The sequence below is a fragment of the Mercenaria mercenaria genome, chromosome 9 (genome assembly GCF_021730395.1).
Source record: "Mercenaria mercenaria strain notata chromosome 9, MADL_Memer_1, whole genome shotgun sequence".
Lineage (NCBI taxonomy): Eukaryota > Metazoa > Mollusca > Bivalvia > Venerida > Veneridae > Mercenaria > Mercenaria mercenaria.
The window spans coordinates 76,134,555-76,146,420 of NC_069369.1; the positions used below are offsets into that span (position 1 = coordinate 76,134,555).

At 33.9% G+C, this 11,866-nt stretch overlaps 1 protein-coding gene across 1 annotated transcript in view; it reads left to right on the top strand.

The window, feature by feature from the left end:
• Window positions 1–11,634, top strand: part of LOC123547501 (protein SFI1 homolog) — a 47,824-nt gene extending 36,190 nt beyond the window's left edge. The window contains exons 24-29 of the mRNA XM_053550661.1: window positions 418–669; window positions 3,195–3,307; window positions 4,269–4,361; window positions 5,131–5,937; window positions 6,960–7,071; window positions 9,157–11,634. Coding sequence (XP_053406636.1) covers window positions 418–669; window positions 3,195–3,307; window positions 4,269–4,361; window positions 5,131–5,937; window positions 6,960–7,071; window positions 9,157–9,264 — 1,485 coding nt within the window. The 3' untranslated portion in view covers window positions 9,265–11,634. The remainder of the gene's footprint in view (window positions 1–417; window positions 670–3,194; window positions 3,308–4,268; window positions 4,362–5,130; window positions 5,938–6,959; window positions 7,072–9,156) is intronic.
• The last annotated feature ends 232 nt before the right edge of the window (window positions 11,635–11,866 follow it).

An 11,866-nucleotide genomic window follows, 5' to 3' on the forward strand; every position in this document is an offset into this window, starting at 1 on the left:
GCTAGCTGTCATTAGGTTGTTCTTGCTGTGTGGATCTAGTATTGGCTAACCAAACCTTACTGGCAAAGGATCTAGCCTAGTCACTTACTACCAAGTTATCTCAGCAGATTCCTCATATGACCTCCAGTCAGTTAGTTGTAGTTTCTTATCTCAGACAAGGGGTACATTCTCCTTGATGTCTGACTAAAGTCAGTATGTCTCTGATCATTCCTCCTTCTCTGATTCATGTTTTGAAGTTTTTAGCTACTTATGAAGAACAAGTAATAGACAAATTAGAAATCCAAGAACACCAGTTAAGTTATATGAAGACCAAATATAATTGAAAATCATTGAGAAACAATGTTAAACCCAATAAAACAAGCACACAAAGCTTTTTTAATCTTTAGTTATTTGAAATGTCCCTTTTTCTGTTTTCAGAATGTATATGAGACCTATCAGTTAGTACTGAGGTGTGGTCTTCACTGGAAAGCCTGGGCAAGTAAACGTCGACAGGCCAGGGGAGGTCCAAAACCTACCGTCAGTGTAGGTGATGCCAGAGGGAGAGTTGGTACAACAAGGGTGGATATCTCTGCAAAGAAGGTAGAAATGGGTGGCCAATCAATGAATTCTACACCAAGATTTCCATCTTCATTATTCAATACACCAAGAGAGGCACCTGATAATCATATGGTAAGCAAGTTGAAATAATTTTGTTTTGTCGTATTTAGTTCTTAATTCTTCCTGAAACACAAAACAAATTTGGAAAGCATAGTGTTGTCACCTTGTCTACAGGTCCTCTGTCCTATTTTCCTCCTGCCTTTACTAAACACATAGATAATGACCCTCTAGATATTGAAAAATATGTGGTAAATTGTATTAAAAATAATACTGTTTTAATGATAACTCTTGAGATGTTTTTTAATTTGTAATAAAATTTGTTACATGACTGTGTCAGTTTTAAACAGTGTCTGTTCATTATAGTGTTGAGCACTTGACCAGTAATGTGTTGTTGTTTTTAGCTCACCAAAGCCAAAGGCTCAGGTTGAGCTATTCTGATCACTCACTGTCCGGCGTCCGTTGTCTTTTGTCCGGCGTCCGTAAACTTTTACTTTAAATGACATCTCCTCATAAACCACTAGGCCAATTTCATCCAAACTTCACAGGAATCTTCCTTGGGTGAAGCTCTACAAAAATTATTCAAAGAATTGAATTCCATGCAGAACTGTGGTTGCCATGGCAACCGAAAGGAAAAACTTTAAAAATCTTCTCAAAAACCAGAAGCCCTAGAGCTTAGATATTTGGTGTGAAGCATTGCCTAGTGGACCTCTACCAAGTTTGTTCAAATCATGACCCCAGGGGTCACTTGATTTTACTTAGGAAAATCTTTAAAAATCTTCTTCTCAAAAACCAGTAGCCCTAGAGCTTAGATATTTGACATGTAGCATTGCCTAGTAGACCTCTACTAAAGTTGTTCAAATCATGACCCCGCTCCAGGGGTCACTTGATTTTACATAGATTTCTATAGGAAAATCTTCAAATTTTTTAAAGAAATAAACCAGAAAGCCTAGAGCTTAGATATTTGACATGTAGCATTGCCTAGTGGACCTCTACAAAATTTGTTCAAATCATGACCCCTGGGGTCAAAATTGACCCCGCCCCAGGGGTCACTTGATTTTACATAGGTAAATCTTTAAAAAAATTCTAAAAATAAACCAGAAGGCCTAGAGCTTAGATATTTCACATGTAGCATTGCCTAGTGGACCTGTACAAATTTTATTCAAATCGTGACACCTGGGGTCAAATTGACCCCGCCCCATGGGGTTACTTGATTGTACATAGAAAAATCTTCAAATTGTCTAAAAATAAACCAGAAAGCCTAGAGCTTAGATATTTGACATGTAGCATTGCCTAGTGGACCTCTACAAAATTTGTTCAAATCATGACCCCCAGGGTCAAAATTTACCGCGCCCCAGGGGTCACTTGATTTTACATAGGAAAATCTTCAAAAAATTTCTAAAAATAAACCAGAAGGCCAAGATCTTAGATATTTGACATGTAGCATTGCCTATTAGACTTCTACAAAATTTGTTCAAATCATGACCGCCCGGATCAAATTGACCCCGCCCCATGGGGTTACTTTATTGTACATAGAAAAATCTTCAAAATTTTCTAAAAATAAACCAGAAGGCCTAGAGCTTAGATATTTGACGTGTAGCATTGCCTAGTGGACCTCTACAAAATTTGTTCAAATCATGACCCCCCGGGTCAAATTGACCCCGCCCCATGGGGTTACTTGATTGTACATAGAAAAATCTTCAAAATTCTCTAAAAATAAACCAGAAGGCCTAGATCTTAGATATTTGATATGTAACATTGCTTAGTAGACTTCTACAAACTTTGTTCAAATCATGACCTCCGGGTTAAAATTGACGCCGCCCCAGGGGTCACTTGATTTTACATAGGAAAATCTTAAAAAAAATTCTAAAATAAACTAGAAGGCCTAGATCTTAGATATTTGACTTGTAGCATTGCCTATTAGACTTCTACAAAATTTGTTCAAATCATGACCCCAGGGGTCAAATTGACCCTGCCCCATAGGGTTACTTGATTGTACATAGAAAAATCTTCAAACTTTTCTAAAAATAAACCAGAAGGGCTAGAGCTTAGATATTTGACATGTAGCATTTCCTAGTGGACCTCTACAAAATTTATTCAAATCTTGACCCCCCAGGGTCAAATTGACCCAGGCCTAGGGGTTACTTGATTGTACATAGGGAAATCTTCATAAATTTGCTAAAAATAAACCAGAAGGCCTAGATCTTAGATATTTGATATGTAACATTGCCTAGTAGACTTCTACAAACTTTGTTCAAATCATGACCCCCGGGTTAAAATTGGCCCCGCCCCGGGGGTTACTTGATTGAACATCGGAAAATCTTCCAAAAAAATTCTAAAAATCATCAGTTTGACATTTGAAACATGTAGCTCATATTACTAAGGTGAGCAATCCAGGGTCATCATGACCCTCTTGTTTTCTGTCTCTGATGAGGAATTTTGTTGGATATTTGTGTAATACTTTTGGAAAAAAATTACTTTGCTGTAGTATATAGCTGTATTACTATCAAAAGAATGGTGAGAAATTCAGGCTATGTCGTATTTAGTAGAAAATTTCTTTAAATTTTCAAATCTTGGATCTGTACGATTGTTTTTTGTAGACAAGTGCACGATCTCACACTGATGGTACTCATGAGCCACAGTTACTTGCCCCTGTTCTCACAGCATCACCTGGAAGGTCAAAGGTTATACGTGCTGGCGGACAGCAAATTGGGTAAGAATTCATACATATACACATGGAGTAAATTATTTAACAATTTGATAGTTATAGATCCTTATTATTTAACTTTTTCTTGGTTAGAAAAATACTGACCGGGGACTAAATTTTATGGATTTTGATGTTTCATCAATGCACTAAATTGAATCCCAATGTTCAAAGTTCCCTTTCTTTTATTTTGATAAGAGGAAATCCACAATTTCTTATCCCAAGAAAATGCTTTGGGCAAAACCTCAAAATTTTATACCTACGATATTAAATGATATCATAGTATACACTTTCTGTGTATTTTTGTGAAAATATTACTTGAATACACAAAAACATATATTTACAGTTAAGATTTTTTACCTTTTACAAGTGGTACATAGGATTATTACTCAAGGTGGTGTATTTATTTAGCCACAAAATATATACCAGTATGTATTATTTGATAGACTGGAATGTTATCTCGTTGTACAAAATACAATGTGATGTTGAACATTTTTATTTTGGTATTAAAAATTATGGTATTGCCCCGTTTCCAATTTTACAGTTGTATGTTATACCAATGTGTTTGATCCATTTTACATTCAGCATTTTTTGACACCAATATTTTAGAAAATGCAGTTTTGTGAACTTTTAAGATATCTTAGTTTACAGAAAACAACATTTACCAGTACATGCAAAAAATTTGTTAGGTTTTTATTTTATTTTTTATTTCTTCTTTTACCAGATTGTTACAATGCGGAAAAAAAATGTTGCCATAAAATTAATTAAAAATTCAAAAAGATAGTACTTGCACCCTGGGAGATTTTCAAAACGAAGAATAGTTTATATCTGGATCTTACAAAACATAGCCACAATTAGCAAAAAACCCTGTTACAGATTACCTGGATCAACTAGTAGTATGAAAGTATGTTGCCAGTAATTGCAAAAATCTAGTATGTACATTTGTTAAATATGTGTGTAACAATTTCAGTGTGCAAGCACAGCCAAGGGCTAGACCAAGACAACCAAGTTTCTTGATGGAATCTTTAAAAAGGGCTGGTCTATTTGTTCATGATACACAGAGGTGAATTGTATTCCTGATCCTTTATCTATATGTTGTATCATGTCTCTAGTTTGTATGACTTACTTTGTTAGTAATGGTTTATTAAGAGATATATAGTAGTTAATTTAGAGTCTTTTTATTCACTGTAAAGTGAGGCTTATAGTAACTGCACTGTTTCATCCGTTTGTCTAAAACAAATTGAGTCTCTGCTAAAACTTTTGAAGGATTCCTTCCAATGTGGTTCTGGGTGTGAAAAGTATGGGAACCACTGTCTTCCCCCAGCATGATCGTAAGAGTAAACTTGTAGGTTCTGAACACCTGGTTTTTCTGTATCTCTGTGATTTTAGCGAGTATAGAAAGTATGATTCCATACCTCATATTTTCATTTTGATGTGCATGAGATGATAAACAAAACTTTTTAGTCCCATTTGGCACCATATAACGTGTGCAGTGTTGGGGCGCCGTAGAACCCAAATTCAAACTTACATGGTTCAAGGGGTTCTAGTGAAAGTTATACAAATGTTTAGCATGTGTGTTATATCTGTAGCATTAAGGTCACAGGCAAGGGCAGTGGTGGGGTGTGCATTTGTCACTTAATGAAATCTATTACTTGTTGATTTCTCAGAGATTTTTATATACTGAAATTTAAAAGATAAATTAATCTGTGTTAAATTCTAAATGTTTAAATATGTTCTCATAAAGAAAGTCATGACATAACCTAAACTTGTAATCTGAACAAAAAGAAATCATCAAGAACTACTGTAAAATGTTTGTTGTAATTTTATTTCAGTGAACTTCAAACAGACCAAGTTACAGAAGATAAAATGAAACAAAATTTACAAGTTTCAAAGCAGACGACAGAGATTGAAAGACTGAATCTCTCGAATCTGACCACCAACCAATCAGATGTAGATACTGATAGAACTGTAACTCCACATGATTTACACCAAGAGAGACCTGGTATAAGCTCTACCAGAAGTGAACAGACTGTGTCTGAATATAGTGCTAGAGTACCATTCAAAAATTATGGAAATAGTAGGGAACCAGTCAGTGATGTGGCAGTTCCTTGTGGCAAACAGTTAGAAAAAGGGGGACAACTACTGCTGACAAAATTATTATTAAATAGTGATTTAAACTCAGATGAAAATGTCATACCAATTCAAAGACAGGACAGATTTGGGATACAACAAAATACAGCTGGTCTAAATGTATCTAATATTTCCAAATTTACCCTTATGACACCAGCAGATTTTCAGAGTAAAAAAGACACCTACATTGTTAATAAAGATTCAACATTTACTCCAAGGACTGTATCTGATGTAGGGTCAACAGTGGTCAGTGAATGCACTTCTTTAGCCTCAACCCCAAGAGTATTGTGTCAGAACTCGGACCATAATCATCCTTTGTCAGAAACTCGTTCATTTAGAGTAACAGACTTTAAAGAGCAGATAACTCCAAGATCAACCAGTTCTGTAACACCCAGAGAACAGTTGTCTTCCCTTGGATTTGAATCAAATTCTACACAAATGATTCAGAAGGAAATTATAATAATAAGAAACAGACTGAAGAGCTTTGATCAGAAGAAGAAAAAACTTCGGTAAGGAACACTTAATTTTTATAGCCCGCAAAGGGAGTATTCATCACTTACTAATGTAAAGAGGGTATTCATCACTTACTAATGTAAATTAAAAAATGGCATTTGCTTGGTATATTCTTGAAGTTGACCATGTTTCACTCTGTGTTGCAGATTTTAAACAACTTTTATAACTTATAACTTATATAGTTTTTGTAAATTTTGTATAATTTATGGTATTTCCTCAAGCTCAAGTAGAGACAAATTTCAATGTGATGGCTGCTATCTAAAACATTTGCAGAGAATTTATTACAGCATTAATTATGATAAAAGAAACTTCAAACTATTGTTAAACAATTATAAAACACAAAATAAAACTGTAAATATCATTTTTTTCTAGGGTGCCTCAGGTAAACAGATTTAATGAGACAGAATTCTAACTCTAACATTGAAAAAATAAGGTCAAATCCTGTGGGTCTGTTTTGAATTTTGCTCACTTCATTCAAAAATAACCATGGGGCAGAAGTAAAACCTTACTGCATTTCTTCCATAATATGTAATCTAAAGAATGAAAGCAAAATAGAGAACTTTTACAGCATGTAACTAAGTATTTTTAAAGATGTCTAACTCTACCCCTCCTGATTCAGAGGTAAATTCACTTTGAACAGCAAGAAATCGCTTATAAAATTAAAATTTTCCACTTTTGTACAATACATCCATAATAAGTCTTGAAAGAAGTAAAAACTTACTAGAAAAAAAGGAAAATATGGAGAGAAAAAATTTGGTCCCAGTGGGGCTTGAACCTAGGCCCCCATGAAAATTGCAATCAAAGTAGGTTTATGGTAGAAATTGAATACTCTTCAAAAAGGAGGTACTCTATTACGGGTCCAATACCTTAAATACTACATTGGTAAATATTGTATAAAAGGTATTTCATTAATCTTTTATGACTATTTAATGATTCTTTTGAAGTTAGAAACAGGCACATGTAAACAGTATTAAAAAATTCTATCAAAATGCCTGAAATTTAAATTTGTTTATTTCAGAAAAATGCAGAAACAGTTAAAGCAGCTCTGTGATTGGCTCAAGGATATAGAGGTTAAAGGTCAGGATACAGAAGATGATGATGTCATCAGTGCCAAACAGGAAGTGCAGGAGGTATAGTTACAAACAAAATTATTCCTGAAATCATTCTTTTGTGTTGAATCTTTCAAATACAAATCTAAACAAATTTTGAGAGGGATTCCTTATTACCAAAACTCCTTAGATGTTTTCCTGTATATAAATACAAACTTACTAGACATTATCTGATTTCAGTTTTTGATCATTTGATTTACATCAGTTTTATTTTCTCAGTGTTACATCAGTTTTATTGTACCCCCTGACAACAAAGTTGTAAGAGGGGGTATACTGGTTTCAGGTTGTCTGTCTGTCTGTCTGTCCGTCTGTCCATAGACGCAATCTTGTGCGCACCATCTTTCCTTATCCCCTTGACAGAATTTAATGAAACTTCACACAAGTGATCAGTACCAACAGTAGTTGTGCATGGGGCATGTTAGGTTCTTTTAGAAAAAAATTTTGCAGAGTTATGGGACTTTGTTTTTTTGTTACTATACTATATACATAGACACAATCTTGTGCGCACCATCTCTCCTCATCCCCTTGACACAATTTAATGAAACTTCACACAAGTGATCAGTACCAACAGTAGTTGTGCATGGGGCATGTTAGGTTCTTTTAGAAAAAAAATTTGCAGCGTTATGGGACTTTGTTTTTTTTGTTACTATACTATATACATAGACACAATCTTGTGCGCACAATCTCTCCTCATCCCCTTGACACAATTTAATGAAACTTCACACAAGTGATCAGTAACAACAGTAGTTGTGCATGGGGCATGTTAGGTTCTTTCAGAAAATTTTTTTGCAGAGTTATGGGACTTTGTTTTTTTGTTACTATACTATATACATAGACACAATCTTGTGCGCACCATCTCTCCTCATCCCCTTGACACAATTTAATGAAACTTCACACAAGTGATCAGTAACAACAGTAGTTGTGCATGGGGCATGTTAGGTTCTTTCAGCGACAAAAATTGCACAGTTATGGGACTTTGTTTCTTGTTAATATACTATGTACATACAGTCTGCATATACAATCTTGTGCGTGCCTAATCTACCAAACCCTTGCACACAATTTAATGAAACTTCACACAAGTGATCAGTACCAACCCTAGTTGTGCATGGTGCATGTTACATTCTTTTAGATAAATATTCTGTATAGTTATGGGACTTTGTTTTTTGTTACTATACTGTATACATACAGTCTATATACATACAGTCCACATAATTATGCAATCTTGTGTGCGTCAAATTGCAATGTACTGTGTCAGTGCATGCGGGGGGTACATTCATCACCTTTAGTGATAGCTCTAGTTTTCTCAGTGTATCAAGTAAACATGCAATGCGTGTTGACTGAAAAATAGATTTGGTTCACAGACATCTGATTTTTTTGCTCTGCACCTGCTCTGCAGAGCGCTTGTATGCTGACACATATCCTACCATGTCATGCACTGTAACTCAGCCTACTTATATTAAAGCTGAAATATCCATAGGTCTCTCAAAAAATAGCAAATTTTCTCCTGTAATTTGGTATGTAAGCTTTAGGCCTTGTTTCTTCAACAAGTACAATCTGTAGATATAATATCCGAACAATATTTACATGAAAGATCAACAATGTGGTAAAAGTTTACATGATTTGGGTATGAAATAAATGGACAATTTAAAGTGTATTGAGGCTAAAATATAATGTTTTATTACATCCATGTATCGCATATTTAAGTGTAAATTACTAACCAGCAATTTATATCTTTCATTCAGTTTTATTTTTCCTTCATTGAATTGGTCCACTATTGCTTATTTTTGACCATATAGATCTCTGAAATAATAAAATTGTTACCGAACAGCAGCTTTTGAAAAAGCAAATGTTCTAAAGTGGCGTCACATGCTTTCCTTGGGTAATATCTGGTAAAATGCATATATTTCATATGACAACTTAACGCATGCTAGCTTATCTAGCATTTTGACCTGGAAAGCTTTGAATTTATATGACGTCATAGTCATGTGAGTTAATTAGGAATTGTATACATACATAATTTTATTATCGCTAACGCAAAAGCAGTGTAATATTTAAACAAAATGTAATACAATATTTATTGTCAGATGTATGAAAATTTTATTTCAGCTCTCCAATGATGTTGAAGTTCTAAAGAAATCAGTGGAGGAGGAGAAAACACAATGTGCCAGTCTTGTGGAACGTGTGAAAGTTCTTACCTCACAGTTGACATCATGAGCATTAGTTGCTGTGTGAAACTGTTAGGCATTTTTAAGTCTTCAACTATAACCTGGATGCAAACTCTTAACCTTTTGTGAGCCAACGAAATCAACAAGGCTTCATATAGTGCACTAGTCTTGTGGAATATGTAAAAGTTCTTAGATAAATTTGGCTATGTGAACTCTACCTGTTTTGTTATAATGTTTAGGACTCGGATCTTTTAGAGATCAGATATTTTCGCTGGGCCAGTATTATGTGAATTAGGAAAATTAACTTTATTTTTTTTTCCTGAACACATTCACTAAATTAGTACGCAGTCTGGAATGAAGTAGAGGTCTGGAAAGTCATATGTCCTATGCTTGTATCAGTGTGACGTTAAACCCAACAAAAACAAAAAATGAAGTAGAGAATATTGTATAAAAGTCTGCAAGAAGAGAAAAAATCAGTTTACAGTGTAGTAAAGTATCTTACTATAGTTACATCCATGGTTAATATTTCATGTAAATGTTAATCTATCAACATTTTAAACTTCACATTACATGTTGATAACTCAGGTTTTCCTTTTTAAGCATATATGTATAAATTTCTTATTGATGATAATTTCAAGGCTCTTCAGTGACACTGTTATAGTGGAGAAAAATTCAGTGCTATTGATTGATTATTAATATCAGGATGTTACTGACATGTTGTTATTAGAAATCCACTATTGGAAATACACAATTTTCGAAAATACACATTGTTACAAATACACAATTGACAGAAATGTGGAAATGCACAGTTTTTAGGAATAAACAGTTTAGAGTACACAGTTGTCAAAAATGCACAGTTGTCAGATTCACAGAATGGTTAGAAATACACAGTTTACCGAAATATATACATGTCAGAATGTACAGTTGTCAAAAATACACAATGTTTGAATTCACATTTGTAAGAAATACACTGTACCTGAAACACACGGTTCTCAGAATTAGTCCTTTTGACACAAATATTACATAGCTTTACACTGCACAGAGTAGCTTCCATCCAGACAGGTCAAATTTTTATTTACTTGAGGAAGTTAAAGCAGTGTAACTAGTTTAATTTCTTTGAAATAACCCTTCCTGCTAATAGTTCAAGGGGGACGAACCTTCCATTGGTTTTGAACAGGAAGGACATAAATCTTCGTATTAATAGATTTAATGGGAAGGGTTTTGTCATACCTGTTACAACTGTGGGAGTCATTCAGTTCACCTCATCAGAAAAGTGGGAGAGTCTTTGTCTTGCTTGTGTCAACAGTGGGAGGGGTTTATTTCATTTCATGGGTTTTGTCTATTTTATCTACAGCATATATTCATTCTTGCATATAATGTAAAATGTTATTTTGCTATTGTTACAATGCAGAAAAATGTTGTTGGTCACTCACAGACAAAAAAGTGAAGAGTTTATTTGAATAGACCTATTTCATGAACTTAATTTAGTTTTAGTATGAAAAGCCAGAGTTATATTGTAAAATGTAAAATGCATGGTTAAAAATAAAATTAACAGGTCTTTGAAAATGTGTTTTTGGTTTTAGAAACTTGGGAAAGTTTGAATACCTGTAATGTACTGTCAGACATTTTAAATCGTGACATTAAAGGGAGAATGGCTCCAGATTTTGTATCAAATATTTCAAAACTAAGAAAGTGCTTTTATGCATTAGTAATTGCGGATAATATAAGAAACTTTCACTGGTTGAAGGTATAGATTGAAATATCTGGCTCAAGGGTAGCTGTTAAGGTGGTAACGAGGCTCTGTCAAGTTACTGCTAAATGTGTACACAAGAGCTGGGTGTTTCCTTCTACACCTACAACCTGTTTTCTGGCATACCATATTCTTCAAGTATTAGAAGTTAAATAAAACAAATGCTTTTCTTTTAAGCACTGTTTGATTGTAGTAACATATAAATTGATGCATTCATTCATAAACTATAGACATCTTATATGCTGGGGTGTTAGTCAATTTTTTCCAGCATCGACAAAAAGACAGGAAAATCCTGTTTGATATACAAGAATTAAGTAAAGTTCATTCTACATAAAAAGTTATCTTGAAAAACACTCTTGTAGTCATTTTGGTTTGGTGAAATTTTAACTTTTAGATCGAATTCATATACATGTATATAAATTTCCTGTTTCTTCTGTCCATGATACTTTCTCTGATTCTTGAACAGTGTTGCCACTTCAATCAATAATTGTGACATGATTTTTCAAAGCATTGTTACAACTCAAGATTTACAATAGTTAGAATTCAATTTGTTCGGGTTTAAGGAACACAATAATATATTGCTCTTCCTATGAATCTTGTTAAATATTAGTTATGCTAGTATATTCATATTTATTAAATATTTATTAAATATATTTACATAAAAAGTGAAGAAAAGGTGTTTTGTTGTATTTATTTTGTTGTAAGGCAGTTTAATTCAGTAATTTCCCCTGAAGATGTAACACACAGAAAGATATTTAAGAAGAAGGGGTGTAATTGATTGCTGATGTGAGTTGGTATGTCTGTCTGTTGGTAGACACTTGTTTCTGATTAATAACCTACGAATTTTTAGGCCTATAGTGATGAAACTTCATTAGATGATTGCCTGTGATCAGTAGATGAT